The sequence below is a fragment of the Xiphophorus couchianus genome, chromosome 22 (assembly GCF_001444195.1).
Source record: "Xiphophorus couchianus chromosome 22, X_couchianus-1.0, whole genome shotgun sequence".
NCBI classification, from domain to species: domain Eukaryota; kingdom Metazoa; phylum Chordata; class Actinopteri; order Cyprinodontiformes; family Poeciliidae; genus Xiphophorus; species Xiphophorus couchianus.
In genome coordinates, this window is record NC_040249.1 from 5412928 (window position 1) to 5432197 (window position 19270).

Consider the following 19270-nt stretch of genomic DNA (forward strand, 5'->3'; position numbering starts at 1 on the left):
CCTATGGTCAAGTGATGACATCACTTAGGCCACGCCCCCTGAGAACAGGAAGTGTCATGTTTTACTGTGAACGGTCGCTATCTTAGCCCTTTGACCTAATCAACATGAAACTGTGTCCAGAGACAGAAGACATGTTGGTGTGTTGAGTATTCCAACCCCGACCGGCTGCGATGAAGCAGGTGGGCGTGGCGGCGTTGCGAACGCCGTCGAATTTCGTTTGGCTCTGAATTCCACAATTTCGGGCCCAGCTGCTCCAAACTCACTAGGATGGATCCTTGTACACCCACCGACAGGAATTCATAACAAAATTTGGTGGGCGTGGCCTAATTTCTCTATATCGACCCCTAGAGTATTTTAAATGAACAGCCCCATGCCATGCTTTATCCTAGAATTACGAAACTTGGTACATATGTGTATCTTGTCAGGATGTACAAAAAAGTCTATTAGAGCCATGGTCGAAACCCAACAGGAAGTCGGCCATTTTGTATTGAAGGTCCATTTTGGACCTCGAGTTTGACGTTTACAGCCTTCGTATTTGATCGAACTCCTCCTAGGGATTTCGATTGATCGGCTTCAAACTTGGTCAGTCTGATCATAAGGCATGTCTGATTTAAAGTTATCAAATTGGTGATTGTATGATGTATCTTAGCCCTTTGACCTAATCAACATGAAACTGTGTCCAGAGACAGAAGACATGTTGTTGTGTTGTGGATTGAAGCCCCGACCGGCTGCGATAAAGCAGGTGGGCGTGGCAGCGTGGCGAAGTGACCTGTAACGCCGATGCCATACGTTTGCTTCTAGATTCCACATGTTTCGACCGAGCTGCACCAAACTTGGCCTGATTGATCCTGTTGTGATTCCTGACAATACTATGTCATCATATTATGACGTCATCTAAGCCCCGCCCCCTCGGAAGGAATGAGAGAGATCTTCTGTGTAATTACATATGAAACAGTCCATGTTCGTCATTTGTAGGCCAATGCTGCCCTCTGCTGTCCACTGAACAACAGGAAGTCTTGTATTTTACTGTGAACCGTAACAGGAGACCATGCAGTGATAAAAGTGCATAAAAAGGAATATTTATTAACAAAAACAACAATGGATTGTGGATGTCAGTATCAGTGATGTAATGCTGATGCTTGGATGTGTTGTATGAGTGCATATGGAACAGTTGAAGTGCAAAAACAAAGACAAACTCAAATGTGCAAAAGTAGAGAAGCTGAGGCCTGGCAACAAAGGCACAGGAAGTTGCTCTCACTTGCTTTAAAGTGCCAAGACTTTTCAATGGCGGCAACGCCGTTGGCATACGTTTGCCTCTAGATTCCACATATTTTGATCGAGCTGCACCAAAATTGGCCTTAGTGTTGCTGGTGGGATGCCGGACGATCCTATGTCATCATATTATGACGTCATCTAAGCCCCGCCCCCTCGGAACAGGAAGTGTCTTTTTTTTCCTTGGAAAGCTACGTTCATGGCACTCTTGACCTAATCAAGATGATTCGGATGATAAGCTCTGTCAATGCTCGCTGCTGGCTGAACCGTGAGGGCGTGGCCAAATGGCGAATATCAGTCCCTCGCCATATGCATACGTTCGGCTCTAATTCACGCATAGATCATCCGATTGGCGCCAAACTGGATAAGTATGACCTTTGTTCACCTCTAAAGAGCCCGACGGGTTTGAAATGTAATTTGACTCCACTGCGCCCCCTAAGTTAATACATCGGCCGTATCTCCTCGACGCATCGACCGATCTGCGCCAGATTTTTTGACGGTCGTCTGGGAGCGCCGCCTAACGCATTCACGCGTATGGCCCGGTGGACGGGCGGGGAAAATGCGCGACAGCTCCTGCGGCGGCTGGCGGGCGGCGGTGCCGGAAACTGCGGCGGAGCTTCCGCGGTGGGGAGCGGGCTGCGGCTCTGGAAAACGTGCGAGAGCTTCTGCGGTGGCCGGAACCCCCGCGGTGGCCAATAGGCCGGAGCGGCGCTTGCTGCGAGGGCCGCCCGAGGCTGCTTGCAGCTTTAATTATTATTATTATTATTATTCTTCCCACCTCTTCGTGTGCCTTTTTGGGGGCTTTATCATAATCAAAAACTCACCAAACTTGGCGGAAGCGACTAGGCGGTTTAAAAATTTTGAATTTTAAGGTCGCCGCAAAAATCGCAAAAAAAGTTGCTCAACGCCGGCAAACAGCAATTTTCAACAGACCCATTGCTATTCACTTACTTCATCGTAGAGACTTGAAATTCGGTACAGTTGTAGAGCTCACTAAGACGCTCAGAATTTACAAGTAATGTCATAGTGCAAGTATCGCAGGAAGTCGGCCATGTTGGATTGAAGGTCCATTTTGGACCCTATTTTGGCCGTTTACAGCCTTCGTATTTGATCGAACTCCTCCTAGGGATTTCGATTGATCGGCTTCAAACTTGGTCAGTCTGATCATAAGGCATGTCTGATTTCAAGTTATCAAATTGGTGAGTTTTGGAGCATGTTGAAGGGGGGTTACCAGGGGTCAAAGTTCACCTACACGCCATGAAACAAAAACCTCTTATATTTCATATACAAAAACACATAGAGGGACCAAACTTTCAGTGATTGGTTGTCATCGGGTGTCCTAAAATACCCTGCGGTGAAATTTTTTTTTTACGTAGGCCACGCCCCCTGAGAGCAGGAAGTGTAATATTTTACTGTGAACGGTTGCTATCTTAGCCCTTTGACCTAATCAACATGAAACTGTGTCCAGAGACAGAAGACATGTTGGTGTGTTGTGGATTCCAACCCCGACCGGCTGCGATGAAGCAGGTGGGCGTGGCGGCGTTGCGAACGCAGTCGAATTTTGTTTGGCTCTGAATTCCGCAGTTTCGGGGTGAGCTGCTCCAAACTCACTAGGATGGATCCTTATCTACCTGCCAACAGGAATCCATAGCGAAATTTGGGGGGCGTGGCCTAATTTCTCTACATCGCCCCCTAGAATATTTTAAAAAATCAGCCCCAAGCCATGCTGTAACTTAGAATTACGAAACTTGGTACACATGTGTATCTTGTCAGGACGTACAAAAAAGTCTCTTGGAGCCATGCTCTAAACCCAACAGGAAGTCGGCCATTTTGGATTGAAGGTCCATTTTTGGCCCTATTGTGGCCGTTTACAGCCTTTGCATTTGATCGAACTCCTCCTAGGGATTTCGATTGATCGGCTTCAAACTTGGTCAGTCTGATCATAAGGCATGTCTGATTTAAAGTTATCAAATTGGTGAGTTTTGGAGCATGTTGAAGGGGGGTTAGCAGGGGTCAAAGTTCACCTACTCGCCATGAAACACGAAACTCTTATATATCCTGCACAGAAGCTCACAGAGACACCAAACTTTGAGTTATTGATCATCATTAGGTGTCTTAAAAGACCCTGTGGTGAAATTATGACATCGCTTAGGCCACGCCCCCTGAGAACAGGAAGTGTCATGTTTTACTGTGAACGGTCGCTATCTTAGCCCTTTGACCTAATCAACATGAAACTGTGTCCAGAGACAGAAGACATGTTGTTGTGTTGTGGATTGAAGCCCCGACCGGCTGCGATAAAGCAGGTGGGCGTGGCAGCGTGGCGGAGTGACCGGTAACGCCGATGCCATACGTTTGCTTCTAGATTCCACATGTTTCGACCGAGCTGCACCAAACTTGGCCTGATTGATCCTGTTGTGATTCCTGACAATACTATGTCATCATATTATGACGTCATCTAAGCCCCGCCCCCTCGGAAGGAATGAGAGAGATCTTCTGTGTAATTACATATGAAACAGTCCATGTTCGTCATTTGTAGGCCAATGCTGCCCTCTGCTGTCCACTGAACAACAGGAAGTCTTGTATTTTACTGTGAACCGTAACAGGAGACCATGCAGTGATAAAAGTGCATAAAAAGGAATATTTATTAACAAAAACAACAATGGATTGTGGATGTCAGTATCAGTGATGTAATGCTGATGCTTGGATGTGTTGTATGAGTGCATATGGAACAGTTGAAGTGCAAAAACAAAGACAAACTCAAATGTGCAAAAGTAGAGAAGCTGAGGCCTGGCAACAAAGGCACAGGAAGTTGCTCTCACTTGCTTTAAAGTGCCAAGACTTTTCAATGGCGGCAACGCCGTTGGCATACGTTTGCCTCTAGATTCCACATATTTTGATCGAGCTGCACCAAAATTGGCCTTAGTGTTGCTGGTGGGATGCCGGACGATCCTACGTTATCATATTATGACGTCATCTAAGCCCCGCCCCCTCGGAACAGGAAGTGCCTTTTTTTTCCTTGGAAAGCTCTGTTTATGGCTCTTTTGACCTAATCAAGATGATTCGGATGATAAACTCTGTCAATGCTCGCTGCTGGCTGAACCGTGAGGGCGTGGCCAAATGGCGAATATCAGTCCCTCGCCATATGCATACGTTCGGCTCTAATTCACACATGGATCATCCGATTGGCGCCAAACTGGATAAGTATTACCTTTGTTCACCGCTAAAGAGCCCAACGGGGTTTGAACTGTAATTTGACTCCACTGCGCCCCCTAAGTTGATACATCGGCCGTATCTCCTCGACGCATCGACCGATCTGCATCAGATTTTTTGACAGTCGTCGGGGAGCGCCGCCGAACGCATTCACGCGTGTCGCCCGGTGGACGGGCGGCGAAAATGCGCGACAGCTCCTGCGGCGGCTGGCTGGCGACGGTGCTGGAAACTGCGGAAGAGCTTCCGCGGTGGGGAGCGGGCTGCGGCTCTGGAAAACGCGCGAGAGCTTCTGCGGTGGCCGGAACCCCCGCGGTGGCCAATAGGCCGGAGCGGCGCTTGCTGCGAGGGCCGCCCGAGGCTGCTTGCAGCTTTAATTATGTGTTGTTTTTCACTTAATTTTGCCAGTGATGAATACATTAACTCATCTGTTGTGGTTAAAAACACAGTGAGTCATATCAACTCATTCCGCTATAGTTTTCATTAAAGTGTTTTTGTTTTATTGAGCGTAAAAAGGAGGGGGGAAAGGAAGGAGAATTTCACAGTCGCCGTTTCAACTAGTGCTGCTTTGATTGCAGAACAAAGTCTCTTAATTAAAAGTTCACTTTCATCCGTTATGCTTACATTGCGATGAAGGCGACACTCAGGTGACTACAACAGAATCATATCTCTCACTGCTCAAATATTAACACTTACACACTCAGACGCACAAATACTTTTTTTTTTTATCCCTTTGAGAGCGTCAAGTGGCCGTCCAGTGTGGTGTCTCTCTTTAGGCTCTGTTTGGTATAATTGGCAGCTGATTAATCACAGCTAATTAAGTGTAATGATAGAGAAAGGTGGCCAATTTTGTGCTAAATGGTCACGGTTGGGTAGGGAGGGGACTGTCAGGTGGCCAGGTCCTATTATTGCTGCAGGAAGTGTGTGCATGTGTGTGATGGTCAAGGTTAGGTAGTATTGCTAAAGAGTGGTGAGCTATTATGTGTTTTTATGTTAGGGAGAGGGCTTGGATTGTGTGTGTGGGATAAGTGGTGATTAGTGCAATGGGGACATTAGGAACTGAGATGGCGAGGGTTTGTTAAGTGGAGGTAAGACGAGGTCATCTTTTGACTCTTTTTTTGTTGTTTTATTTTGGAGAGAAGTTCCAATACCACGAGAGTCAAAGAAAACTATTAAAGATGCAGAAAACTGCGTCACATTTGGTCGTCCTGGTAATCTGAATTGCTTGACATTTTTTTCTCTTTTTTCCCCTTCCTTTGATAGGGCGTTGTTTTCTTCTCCCGCTTTGGATTCTTTTGATCGGCATCTGCATATGTCGACGCCGCGGTTTCTTACTCCTGAGGTTTCCGGCCTGACTGATTCAGAATCCCAAACATTTCTGTGTTTGCGTGTGTGTGTGTTCTCTGGCTGCTTTGAGCCCTCAAGACTCTTCCAAGTAAAATGAATCTCAGACAAAAAAGATGGAGCGCTTGCGCTGAGCCTTAGTCTCTAAGAAGATTAGACAGACTGAAAGAGAGAGAGAATGAGTGAGTGCTACACATTTTAATTTGTCCCTTTGGCTGCTTGGGTAAGAACATAATGCCTTTGACTGGGACGGCTAGAGGGATGGAGGGGAACGGGAGGACAAGAGATTTGGAAGACGAGGTAGAAATCTGGAAGGGATGACGGCAGAGAGGGCTGCTCGTAGAAAGAGATGAAGCTCATCTTTCCTTTACGTTTCCCTCCCTCTTAAAGCGTGACGGGTGCCCATCAAAGAGGCCAGCGGGGATTGAGGGTCGTTGATCCGCTGTCAGATTAACGTCCCAGCCAGATCGTTCTGTGTTCTCTGCTCCCAGATTACCAAGAAGAGAGAGGGAGAGTGAAATTTCTCAATCCCAGTCTTATTCAGATTGTATCAAAGCCCCGCAGGGTACAGATGAAATTCTGATCGCTCTTATTCCAAGATAATAATCATGTAGGCTCTGGACATATCAGGCTAAATCGCTGCTACATGAGCCTGCAGATCAATCTATGTCAGACCTTATTGACAGCAAAAATGCTCTGCTTATCTGCGTATCATTGGTGTTTGAAAAGTAAAAACAAATCTCTGGAAAATGGAGGACGACAGATGCCGGGGACAGCATTTTAATCCCCTTTTGTTTTTTTGTTCCCCCTACCCCCACATGCATGTTTAACTTCAGCTTTTGTCTGTTTTATTCTGTGGCATCATTTAAAATGTTCTATCTGGTACTAGGAATTCACTTAAAACTGCATAATACTATTATTGAAATTGTGTGTTAGTTTTGAGTTGCTTCTAAACCTGGTATCCATGACTCTAAACCCTCAGCAGATCAGAGAGAAGCAACAATGGAATTTAATTCTTGCTTTTAAAAGTTATTGTAGCTGGACTTTGTGCTGTCAGTCCTTCTTGAAACAAAATATTAAAATTAGGGCAATATGGCTTAAAAATAAATTTTTTCACATCAAATCCAATTTTAATAAATGTTTCTAATAAAAAAATCGAAATTGCAAATGACAGAAAAAATTTCCCAAAAGTGTTTTTTTATTTCAATCCCTCTCTGTTAGTTGGACGACGGACTATTAGGGCCAGTCTGCAAGAATTTTTAATAATGAGAATATATTGTCATATAATTAGCAGAATAAAGACAACAAGAATGTCTTAAAATTAATAGAATAAAAGTCGTTTTAATGAGAAAACATAAGATGGCAGCCTTGGGCATTCTGATGTCACACTGAAATATGGAAACACGATGAGTGCATTGGTTTTAAAAAAGAAAATCCTGATTTTCCAGAAATGAAATCTTCAAAAACTACAAATTCAATTAATCGATAAAATCAATCAATCGCCCAGCCCTAGTTCAAATAAATATTTATTTGTTATGCGTTTCCTGCCGTTCCTAAGTCAGTTTTTTTTATTTATGTATCCTGGAACTGTATCCTTATTGATGACGGGTTTTAAAGAGATAAAATTAAGAAGAAATATAAATAATAAAAGAAGAAATATAAATAATAAAAAAACCAAAACACAATTTTGAGTAAAATACCTGAACCAAATGCTAAGTGCGACCCAATAAAACCAAAAAAACAACCACATAAAATGCGTTTTCCAAAACATCAACAAGCTGCATGTACGAGGGCACAATATTGCCATAAATCATATTGTTTTGGCTTCATTTTAATCTGCGTGTCTTGGTCCTTCATGGTACAAGTGGAAGCTGTCCAGAGGCCTGTCGGCTCATAATCCAGGCACAGGAAAAAGCTATTTTTGTAAACACATTTTCAAAACAAGTGAATATATTAAACTATTCATTTTACCCTGAAAATACTCCTAAAGCATCCCTAAGCTTTTTCAATCTTTGTTTTGATTCTGTCGGAATCATGATTACTCTTCTTTGTTTGTTTTTTTTGTGTTTCTCATGTCGTTTTTTTAAGAATTTAGAAATTTCCTGCTTATGTAGAGAGATTTGCACATTTTAGCTTCAACCTAATTGGTAAAAAGTAATTTATAAAAAGCTTAATTGCTGATGTTTTTCAACACAATGTGCAACATCCAACCGACACATGCATATTGAGTTTTGTCTTGTTTGTTTTGTTAGACCCCTGGTTTGAGGGCGAAGCCTGGACGCCTGCAGTGGTTCGGAGAGAAATGCATCGCTTCTAATCAGGTAACACACACATGAATGCATACACAACATTACATTAAGTACGGGGAGAGTTTTTCGTGCTGATTGGGTTCATGTGTTTCTTGTAGATGGGGGCCTTGGAGCAGATGGTGGAAATGACATCCAAGCTGTTTGAGTGCGACAGAGATGAGATGTACAGTTACATCCTGAGGCTCTGCAGTGAGTCTTCGTCCTTCATTTGGCCCGTTTGTGCTTTTCTGTCCGTCTCCGTTTGTGTTTTGATGGGTTTGCCCCTACCGCTCCTCGGTGTGCCCTGCTCCTTTGACCTCCCGTATCTGCCGTGCTCTCCGGCGTGCCAGGCTCTCTCCTCAGCGGGCGACTGAGTGGGATCAGTCGAGGCGCGGCGTGATTGCCGCAGGCCCGAGCCGAGCTGATAACAATTGCGATTGGAGTGCTAAAGCTGATTGTCCTTGTCCCGTTGCCCCCACTCCTCTCCACACACACGCGCACCGTATTTAGCGTGTTTGATAAATTACAGCGTAGTTGAGGGTGAGTCAGTTGATCAGATTAGAGCCCTGATTTCCTTCTCCCAGCATGAAGCGCTATGTCACAAATTGGCCTCCGGGGAAAGTACGGGACGCGGGCCGACCGCTCGGCCTCACAGGTCGCCGTGTCACTCACTTAACCGATAAATAAACCTTTCACTGATTGGGTTCTGGTTGTTTTCAGAGGAAACCAACGACTGGCAGAAGGCAGAAGCCACATGGACCAAGATGCAGGAAGAGAACGTGATTCCCAGGGAGAGTACCCTGCGTTTGCTGGCGGACATCCTGAAGAGTAACCGCCAGGAGGTGCCCTTCGAGGTGCCTGAGGTAAAACTCCAGGCTCAAATGGTTCTAAAATGTCTTGTTAGACACAGTTAGATAACTTACTTTCATTGTTAGACAAACAGCACATGAGTGGAAAAACAAGGATTAGGAGTCTTGCATCCGTCCGTCCATCCATCCATCCATCCATCCATCCATCCAATATATGGTCTTTACATATCCGTATTTATATTCTGACCACTTTAGAAATCTGCTGAGTCCTGCATCCGTTCTGTACCATCTGTCTGTCTGATCTCCATCACTCCCCAAAATAACTGTTTCACCCAAGAACTCCTTGGTGTTTAAGATACAAACCATTAAAATTAAAATCTACTTATTAAAAAAAGAGAGCTCTCAATTATTTATCACTCTTGTATTAATGTTGAAATTTGTTTCCTTGAAGGAAATATTTGCCGCAGTGGCAAACAATTAAATTTAAATTAATCAAAATAACAGACTTAAAATGCCTTAAATTCACTTTAAGAAGTTGGCCTTTATGTAAATCACATTGTCTTGACAGAACTATTTAATCTCGTATATTATATTGGGGTTGTTTTTTTTCTCGTGGGATTTTTTTGTCAGGTAAATGTTTCAGTCCCACTCAAACTTGAGGCGGTCTTAATATATCCCTGCTAGCTAGCTAGCTTTTTGATTCTATCATTGATAAGTCTAAATTTATCGCCATTTGACTGAACAAAGTTGTGGAGATATAGGTAATTGTTCATTCATAATGGTATTAAAAAGTTTTACATTTGAGTTGGTGAAACCCTGAATAAGCAAAAATGTTAAAAGTAGCTGCATTAAGATGGAAAATCTAAATGTCTTCAATATATCCTAATATTTTCAAACTGATGATACTACAAGTTTGTCTTTTATTTTTTAATAAAGCTAACTGAATAGATTATCCAGAGAGGAAGTTGACCCTGGCCTCTAATTGTTGAAGCTGCCAAAAAATAAATAATCCTCCAACTCTTATCAGCTGTTCTCCGAACCGCCTCCCACTTTGCTCCACTTTGAGCTTCTGTTCATTACATGCAGAGCAAACAGGATTGAAGCTCTGATCTGATGTGTAGTCAATCAGACGAGCTGGCTGGTGAGAGGAATTACAGATTGATCTGTCTGTAAATCTGTAATGCCCGACTAATTTAGCCCGCAGCTAAATGCCGCCATATGGCTGTGGCTCGATGCTCAGCTGGACTGAAATTAAGAGAGAAACTGAATTTTAATTTGGAGTTAAAAGAAGCTGGACTGTTACTTTAAAATCTGCTGCTGCTGCTTTATTCCTCCTCAGATTTGTGGGGGGTTTTTTTCCCCCCCTATCTTCGCTTTGCATACTCCAGCAGCAGCAAAGTGTGATGAGACAGGAAGTGATTGCTGTTGCCTGAAGCGATGAACTTTGCGACCCCGGGGCTCTTCGGTTCACACTTCCCGCTCCGACACACAAACTCTCTAACGCACACGCTCTTCTTTTGCCCTTGGGGTGCCAGACCTAATTTGCCCCCAGCCAATACAGCTTAACCCCCTCCCCTCGCAGCGGCACGGGTGAGTGAGCATCACGGGACCCCGGCCGGCGCTGCCGCGCTGCTATGTACACACGCGCACGGCCGTTTGGCGGTGTTCTCAGGACGGCCGTAACTGTGTTTTGACGGAAACTTCACTCTCTGTTTTAGCTCTTTGATCCCGTGTGTTTCATTTGCAGACGTGGTACGAACAAGCCGCCTCCCCCACACAGCAGGTCGAGTCACAGCCGCCCCCTCTGGAAGCTGAAAGGAGTGATCGTTACCAGGGCCGTCTGCTGACGCTCTGTAAGAAGGGCAAAGCCAAAGGTAAGCAGCAGGAGGTTCGAGTGATGTAGTTGCATGACATAGAAAACACGAGATGTCACATTTAAAATGGGTAAAACGCACCAGATATTTAATTACTAGGTAATAACTTTTCCCCAAAACTTCCACTTGGCTCCTTCTCAAAGTTTCTTCTTGCGCACAAGTCATATTTTTGTAGCAACATGTCGGAGACATAAATTTCTGACATGGTTCTTGATTAGTGGACACATTTACAGATTTCTATTAAGAAAGAACTAAACAACTACATTTAAGGTATTTAAACTGCAAAAACACAAAATCTTCTGCAGTATTTATAATCTAGTTTCTATTGTGGATATCTTAGTACACTTGTAGCAAGACAAAACTAACTTACAAGTAAATTCTTAGTAAGAAATGGGAGCTTGTTTTAAGTCAGTAATTCCATAATATCCTGCCGGTGGAACAAGTACTTTTTCATCAATGTTAAGTAATTATTGACTTAAAACAAGCTCGTATGTCTTGCTGGAAAGTTATTTTTAAGATATTTTTGTCTTACTTCAAGTGTACTGAGATATTTGGACTGGAAACTAAACAAAAATATTCTTTAAGATTTTTGTAAGGTTTTCATACACCTTAGTTTTTTGGGGGTGGGTGGTTCTTAAAGAATATTTTGAAATTCTCCCTTTATTGAATGTTTTTTTCTTTTTATTTTCTATTGCAGAAGCATTGGGTGTTGTGAAGGAGGTGGATGAAAAGGGCGTGGTCCTCGGCGGTCTTTCATACGACCACGTGATCCGAGCTCTGCTGGCACAGGGACACATTGAGGACGCCATGGTGGTCAAGCAACTGTAGGTGTCCCAGCCACTGATCCTGTAACTCATTTCAGGTGTAGTCAAAGAAACACAAACGCAGATGGTGAGGACTTCATTTTCGGACCAAAGAACTACTGGTGATGTTCTGCGGTACATAACGAGGGCTGCACAGAATTAGCAAAACTTCAGCTGGTATTTTGTTGTTGAATAATTTCTAAACGTTCCCTCTTTTCTTTCTTGTCCATCATCATCACAATGAGTCTTCTCACTTCTCTTGATTCCTTAAGTGACGCTCTGAGCAATGAGGTGTTGGGCATTGTGTGGCTCAGTTGGTAGAGAATATGCACTGAGGTTTTAGTCCTCGACACCTAACAGGGTGTCTGCACACTCTTAGAAAGTCTTAAATACATGTTTCTAAAATTGAGGCCTTAAAATGTCTTCATTAAACAAATGTACATTGACCTTAAATATGGTCTTATATTTTGTCATGACAGGGCTATTTGATTTCATACATTCTCCTATATGTTGTTTTTTCATTCTCTCAGGACTTTTTATTAGGCAAAAGTTGGAGTCAGGTAGACATCTTTATTACTTGACATGAGGCTACCGGTAACTAGCTGCTAATTTACTCTTGCTAGCTAGCTAGTTTTTCTACGTGTCATTGGTGATGGGCTCAACAGACGGGGAGAAACAAAACAGTGTTAGGCAAACAGTACCCAACCCAGGACACCACAGCGGCAAAAGTTAAATTTTCTTTTGTCGCATTATGAGCGCAAAATTTCACATGAACTTGGCTGGAGGAGGGCAAGCGATTGTTGCCTCATCGTGCAACTTCTACAGGAAATGACTGGAGAGGGAGCAGCGTTGTCTCCCATGTGTCAAACCCTGGACTTATCGCAATATTTTGCTGTACTATTATAATGATGGTAATAAAAAGAACTAACAGTCACTGCACAAACAGTGGAGAAAATAGTAAAACGATTCCAAAAATACTGGCAATTTTTGGGGTTTTAGACATCATAAATTGGAATTTGTTGACGATAAATCGAAATTCTTATAGTGACAAGAAACTTATCGCAATAAATGATAAACAATACGATAAATGCCCACCCTGAATTGGCAGTTGGTGGGACGACGTTCATTTTCACCACTGGCTCACTAATGTTGCCAACCCACACAAGGTTGGGTGCATTCTGTGCAACAAAAAACAACAACTTTTAAGCTTGGCACCATGGAGGTGAAGGCTGTGGAGAGGCATACAACAAAGCGGCTGCTAAGAGCCACAAAGAGACCCCAGAAATTTCACTATTTTTGCCATGCTTAGTTGCATAAGAGCAGCAACTCATAATCATACCCTATATTTATAAATTTTTCTGTCTTAAATTTCATTAAAAGTCTTAAAAAATCTTACATTTGACTTGCTGAAAAACTGCCGAAACCAAGCTGAAGCAACCAAAGTTTGAAAGGCCTTCGGAAAATCTGTGATCAGAAAAAAATATTACCAGAAAGTTGTTGAGGTTTAAAATGTTTTGCCCGACTATTTGGGTAAATATTCCCCTCTCTTTAAGGACAGATGGCTCATCTCTGTGTTGTGCCTCTGAAAACAGAATAACACCAAACCGAACATGCACCGTATTTAATTCTCTGCTCCTTTCTTGCTCATCCTCTGCCGGTGGCCGCTGAGGACACATGATGTTCAAACCGCTGCTCCTCAGCAGACACGAGGATTATACGCGGATTGTCTGTTAACGCACTCAATACTGCTGGAAACGGACAATAGTTCGCTCTAAGCCGGAGGATACAGAAACACTTGGATGTCCAGATTATTTTCTGGGGAGGGTTTTCTGAGAAGCTCCATCCTGGAACGTCAAATCTTCTTCCAATTAGAGATGTATCATGTGTTGCGCTGTTACTGTGCGGAGAGGCGGGGTCATATCAGGGCTCCACGGCTGAAGACAAACGGACAAAAAGATCCGAGCTTAAAGCAGAGCAGATCTCCTGTTTGGGCGTTTTTTGGGGGGTAATCTCCCTGCATTTCCTTTATCTCCTGGTCTCCCCTTTCAGCGCTTTCTTTCCGCAGAAGAAAACACAGAAGCAAAGGAGATAATCACGTAATGACACACACCGAGAGGCGAGCCGCGGTGACTAAATTGGTACAGAAAGAGGAAAAGAGAAGAAAAAAAACATGTAAAAACATCCATTACACTATCAGCCTCTTCCCCACTCTGTTTTCTCAGCTCTCTACGTGATTCGGTCTCTTTTATTACAAATATAATCATATCAATTTTCGAGCCGCGTTTCTACGAGCACGAGGAAACATGAGTGATAACCCATCTCCAGCCTCTGCTTGAATTGGTTTATGGCATCCCCGCCTGGATAAAAGCAGAGTTTATCTGCGCTCTTAATGAGAAGTGAAATGAGCTGAGAGGAGAGTCGAGGGAAAGATGGAAATGTGTATATAAATAAAAACAGAGGCTAAATGGGAAAGGTGGAGTGAATGATGGCTAGATTTAATCATGTGTGAGGATAATGAAGACGCTACAGGCTTTAATTCAGATTGTGTGTGTATGTGTGTGTGTGTTTTAGGGTAATCTGTGTAGAATTGAGCAGTTGGATCCTTATGGTGAGATTAAGGGATTGAGAGATAGAGGAAGAAGCAAGAAAGGAATTCATTGGCTAAAAGGCAGGAGAAGGTGAGAGTGAAGGCGAAGGGTGTGTGTGCGTGTGTTGGAGGAAGGTGAGACACGAACACCCTCAAGAGATTTTTTTTTCTTCTCCCGCTCGATAAGAATAATTCTGCCCCCTCTCCGGTCCGCTCAGCTCGTTGCCCCCCCGGCAATCAGTCAGCGACCCTGTTACCGCTCCAATCTTCGGCTTGACCCGCCGCAGCAGCTGCCGGATGCCGCTTGGCCTGGTGTCGCCGTGGCGATAAGGATTGCCAGCCTGATGCTCATTTGAGCGCGAGGATTAATCTGGTTGTGGGGCTATAATGATAAATAAATTTAAAAAAAAGAAGCAGGAGGCAAGTTTGATTGAGGTTTTAATGGCTGACAAAAAAAAAAACGAAAGAAAGGAAGAGGAAAACGTCCTTAGAAACGGACGGAGAGGAAGATAGCTATAATTCATTTTATTAAATGTGGGTCAAACTCGAGGCCCACTGGCCAAATCCGGCCCGCCAGAAGTTTTCATGTTACCCTCTAGACTCTAAAAATAAAACCTTAAAGATTACAGCTGTCTATAAATATTTTATCAATCAAATCAGCAGTTTTGTCTGTATAATACCAGATTACATTAATATGAAAACATATTTAATATTATTTGAATTCAAAAGAAACTAATTCAGACTAACTAATACAGAGGCAGCTATTTATGAATATTGTTGATGTATCGTTTTATCAATGCTTTCTGCCACAACTGGCCCTTTAAAGACATTGTTGATGTGGATGTGGGCCGTTTGACACTCCTGTGGGGCGTAATATTGTGGTGAAAATTTTAAAATAAGGTAATTTAAAAAAATCTAATCTAATCTCTCTCATGGTGGCAGCATGTTTGAATAGCTCTGTTTTGTTTTTTGATTTCTTTTTCTAGACGTTTGCTCATCATTGTTTTAATGGTTGCATGTTTGGACAATTATTCCCTCTGGCTTTGAATGCTGTGCAGATTTTTGCTCTTACTGTTGTGAAGCATAACCGTGGCAACAAGGTATTGCCGGAAATCGATCGGTTACCAAGCCAAGACAGTCATGAGACTGTCATACCACAACAGTCTTCAGTCAGAGGCCTTTTCAGATTCCATTGTAAGACTGACTGTTACAGACACTTATCCCCTCTGCGATAAATAAAGCATTTTTATGTTTAATGTAATCTGGAGTCGGTACTTTGCTCACTGTGGTTTAGGAAATCGCTCTGAAGTGCACCTGAACATCATTTTTAGGTCTGGACTTTGACTGAGCCATTCTAAACACAGGAATATGCTTTAATCTGAATCATCTCATTGTGGCTGAGATTAAAATTGCACACTGGCCGACTTTTTTCACAAATTTTGGTGCCTTCTGAAAGCAATAGGTTGCATTAAATTTTAGTAAGGGGTATCAGAGGTGGCTGAGTGAAAATGCATGAAAAACTTGACAACCATACATATTATTTTCTCTTAGCAACTATTCTCTGCTTTACAATGCTTTGTGCATTAAGGGTTGAGGCTTTCATGTGGAATTTTATTTATTTTTTTAAGTTATGAATACTTTCGTGAAGATCTGTATCAAGCAGTTCTTAAGGATCTTCCTATTTATGATGACATCATTCAAGTCTTTGATGTGTGTGTTAGATTGGGGTCACAGCAGGCGCCGTATGAGAGGTTCAGACTTTCCACCAATCAGATTTGTCCCTGTTGTCTTAAGATCGTGTGTTTATCCCCTCTGTCCCGTTTTTTTCTGATGCCTCACAACGACGCACAATCTAAAGCCTAAGACGACACGTATATAGTTCACCCATCGCAGAATTTGACAAAGATTTGACCCTAATGGAACACTGCACTATCAGGTTTTAGAGCTGGGAATAATGGACTTCCTTGTAGAGTCAGTCAAACATGGATCAAAATGTACATGATCTAATATCAAGGAAGAAAAAAAAGATGAGTCCTTTTCATTTTCATAGGTACAACTCGCCCTTCGTGGGATTAAATGATTCAGAAATGAAAACCCGTGGCCACTCTGGCGGCTTCCGGCACGCTACATGCGCAGAAACGCGTTGCGGACTTGCCTTTGTTTTAATTTACATCACTTGTAAAGATGATCTCGTGGCGAAGTGGCGGATTTTCTCCACACTGAAACACGGAAAGAAAAATTACTACACGGCTTTGTGTTTTTGATCCGATTTGCCAAATGAAACACCTGAAGAAAAACAAACACTGTGTAGCGATGTGAGATATTGATGCAGGAATTGTCTGCAGGTAATCCGAACATGAAAGATTTCTACACAGGGATTACCTGCTGAGCCAACAAACACCCAATCCAGTCGCAATCAATAACCGTTATTCCTGTCCCACAGCATTTATCACACTTATTGGCTGCCATGCTGCAGATAATAGCTTACCTTTTGTTGTAGTAATATAACCTCACACTGAAACAATTTGAGCAATCTGACCTGTGAGCGCATTTATTCAGCAAAGAGAAAAACATCTCCGGTTGCTAATAGAATAGCACTTAAAGCAACTCTTTTGAGGTTGCTGGCATAGATTTTATTTAAACATGTTTTAGTACTCTGAAGCGTACATGAAGATTTTCATTCTAACAAGATTCCTAAAGCTTGTGAGAGAGAGACAGGCCCGCAGCATCACAGATCCTCCATCATACTTAACTAAAGGGGAAGAGGTTCTTTCTTACATTAAGATCCACTTTCACCGGTTGTTCTTTCTTTACTCTTCGCCATCTTCTCTTTGTTGTCCTTCCTTGCTTTTTCTTCCCTTCCTTCCTTTTTCTTAGCTTAATTTAAAGTGTCCTCCATTCTTTACTTCCTTTGTTCCTCATTCTTCCTTGTATCCTTTCTCCCTTCCTTCCACATTTTGCCTTTTTTTGTTCCCTTAGTTCTCCTTCCTTCCTTCTATCCTTTCTTATATCCTTCTTTCCATGTTTCCTTGTAATTTTCAAATTTAAACCTTGTCTGCTGTAGAAACATCTGCTTCCCAATCACTGTGAACTTTAATCATTTATGTTTTTTTTGTTTTTTTTAATTAACATAAAGGAAAGTGGATGCTGGAAAGCTTAGCCAGAGAAGATATTTTTACGTGAATAAATGTGCAGGATACTTCTAACGGACATGTCTAAGTGTGGAAAAATCCATCAAACACGTTAATTTAAGAAACAAATCTGTGTTTTGTCTTCAGGGCTCAGTCTCATCTGCCGGGCTTCAAGCTGAGTGAAATTGCCAACAACTTGCTCATCATCTCATATAGCAAAAGAGGCCAGCCCAGAGGTAAGTAAGGTCTTTATGCTAGGTGCAGAAGTGTTTCACACACACGCATATCATGTTTCCTCTACCTTTCTGTGGTTGTTTGCAGAGGCTCTGGAGAAGCTGAAGTCCATGCTTCAGCTGGATCACGTGCCCTCACACCTGGCCATCACCAGACTGGTTCAGGCCCTCGGTAACCAAGGCGACGTGGCAGGAATTCAGGAAGTGGAATCTGTAGCCAAGACCCTCGGCACGAACGTCAACCTGTCCAGCATGGTGTTCGTCAATAACACAGCTCTGGCGCACATCGCAAAGTAAGGCTTTGGAGTCATATCTTGTTTCGCCCAATTTTGTTTACATTTTAACCAACGTCTTTGGTGGCGGCTTGTCCCGTAGGACTAACTCCAGCGTAGTGAGTCACATTTAGTCCAGAAATGTACCAAGCATGAGGATGGATTTCCGACATCATTAGTGTGAATGGCAGTAATTTTGAACTTTTAACTGTTGGACAATCCTTTTTTTCTTGGTGGTGCAACTTGTATGATTTGTCTTCTAGTAAGACTTTGGGGCTCAATCTTCTTTGTTAGACTATAAGACTTTTCTCCAGGCCTGTGAACAGCTGTGAGTTTCTGTGAGAGCGTCTCTCTTCTTTCTTGGCCGGTACTCTCTCACAGTCCTCCATATTTTTGTAGAACACATTTCACTGTAGACTCTGACATTAGTGCCTTCGGGATGCTTCAGGTTATGATGATCCTTCTGGATTGTTCTCTGCTGTCTTCGCCAGATTCTTTTCAGTCCATCAAGTCAGATATTTAAAACGTGGACATAATTGGACATGATCCCCAACAACTCATCAATATAGTTTAGGTTTCATAATGTAGGCCCATTTTAAGCTTCTAGATTTGAAAATGTGTAAAATATGCTTAAAAGTCATGTTTGTTTATCTTCTTGAGTGAATTGTAGTTTGTAAAATGTTAAAAGATCTTTTTGTTTATGTTGTGTAAATAAAATTTTAGAAGTCAGATCTACAACAAAACATAACATAAACTCTGCCGTTTCCGCCTAGAAGATTAATCAAATATCCTGCTAGATTTACTCAGGAAGCTTGTTGATGGCTACAAAAAGCTAACAGACATTTAACCACTGATCAGCACAGTTGCATGTTCATGTCTGAGCCAGTATATATAATTTTGGCCCTTCTTGAATTGGAGAAGATCTGCATTTCATTCAGTCTTAAGCGCCCAGTTCTTGTTAGTTTGCATTTTCATTTCCACTTTGGACAATCTCCACCCCAAATGAATGGAACAATGAGTGAACGTAAACTCTGAATGACTGTGAGACGAACTGAGCGAATACAATTTCAACTCAGTCCTTCCTTTGTTTAAACAAACATAATAATTTAATAGCGCAGCGGCAGTGTGAGAGGATTGAGGATGACACACTCTTACAGTAAAAGCTTGCAGGGAGAGCGAGGCGTCGAGGACAAAAAGGAAACACAAGCATAATGGCTTTATTCATGGGCCCGTCCTCCTCTGCTGCGTCTCAAACAAAAGAGAACAAAATAATAAAACGCGCTGCACATCAAAGTTTTATCGTGCCACATGTCGCATTAGCGCGCGCGCTCCCCCCTCCCCGCCGCCGGTGCCAACTCGGAGGGATAACAGGAAGTGCAAAAAGGCGCAGTGATGTTACGCCCGGTTGGACATCGCAGTGCCGGCCTGTCAGCTTGAACCCTGACCCCTG

General features: G+C 42.8%; 1 protein-coding gene across 1 annotated transcript in view; it reads left to right on the plus strand.

Moving 5' to 3' along the window:
- Nucleotides 1-19270, plus strand: part of lrpprc (leucine-rich pentatricopeptide repeat containing) — a 71338-nt gene that overhangs the window by 43352 nt on the left and 8716 nt on the right. Inside the window, exons 26-32 of the mRNA XM_028007357.1 lie at nt 8076-8144; nt 8231-8321; nt 8832-8974; nt 10668-10794; nt 11492-11618; nt 17463-17551; nt 17637-17841. Coding sequence (XP_027863158.1) covers nt 8076-8144; nt 8231-8321; nt 8832-8974; nt 10668-10794; nt 11492-11618; nt 17463-17551; nt 17637-17841 — 851 coding nt within the window. The remainder of the gene's footprint in view (nt 1-8075; nt 8145-8230; nt 8322-8831; nt 8975-10667; nt 10795-11491; nt 11619-17462; nt 17552-17636; nt 17842-19270) is intronic.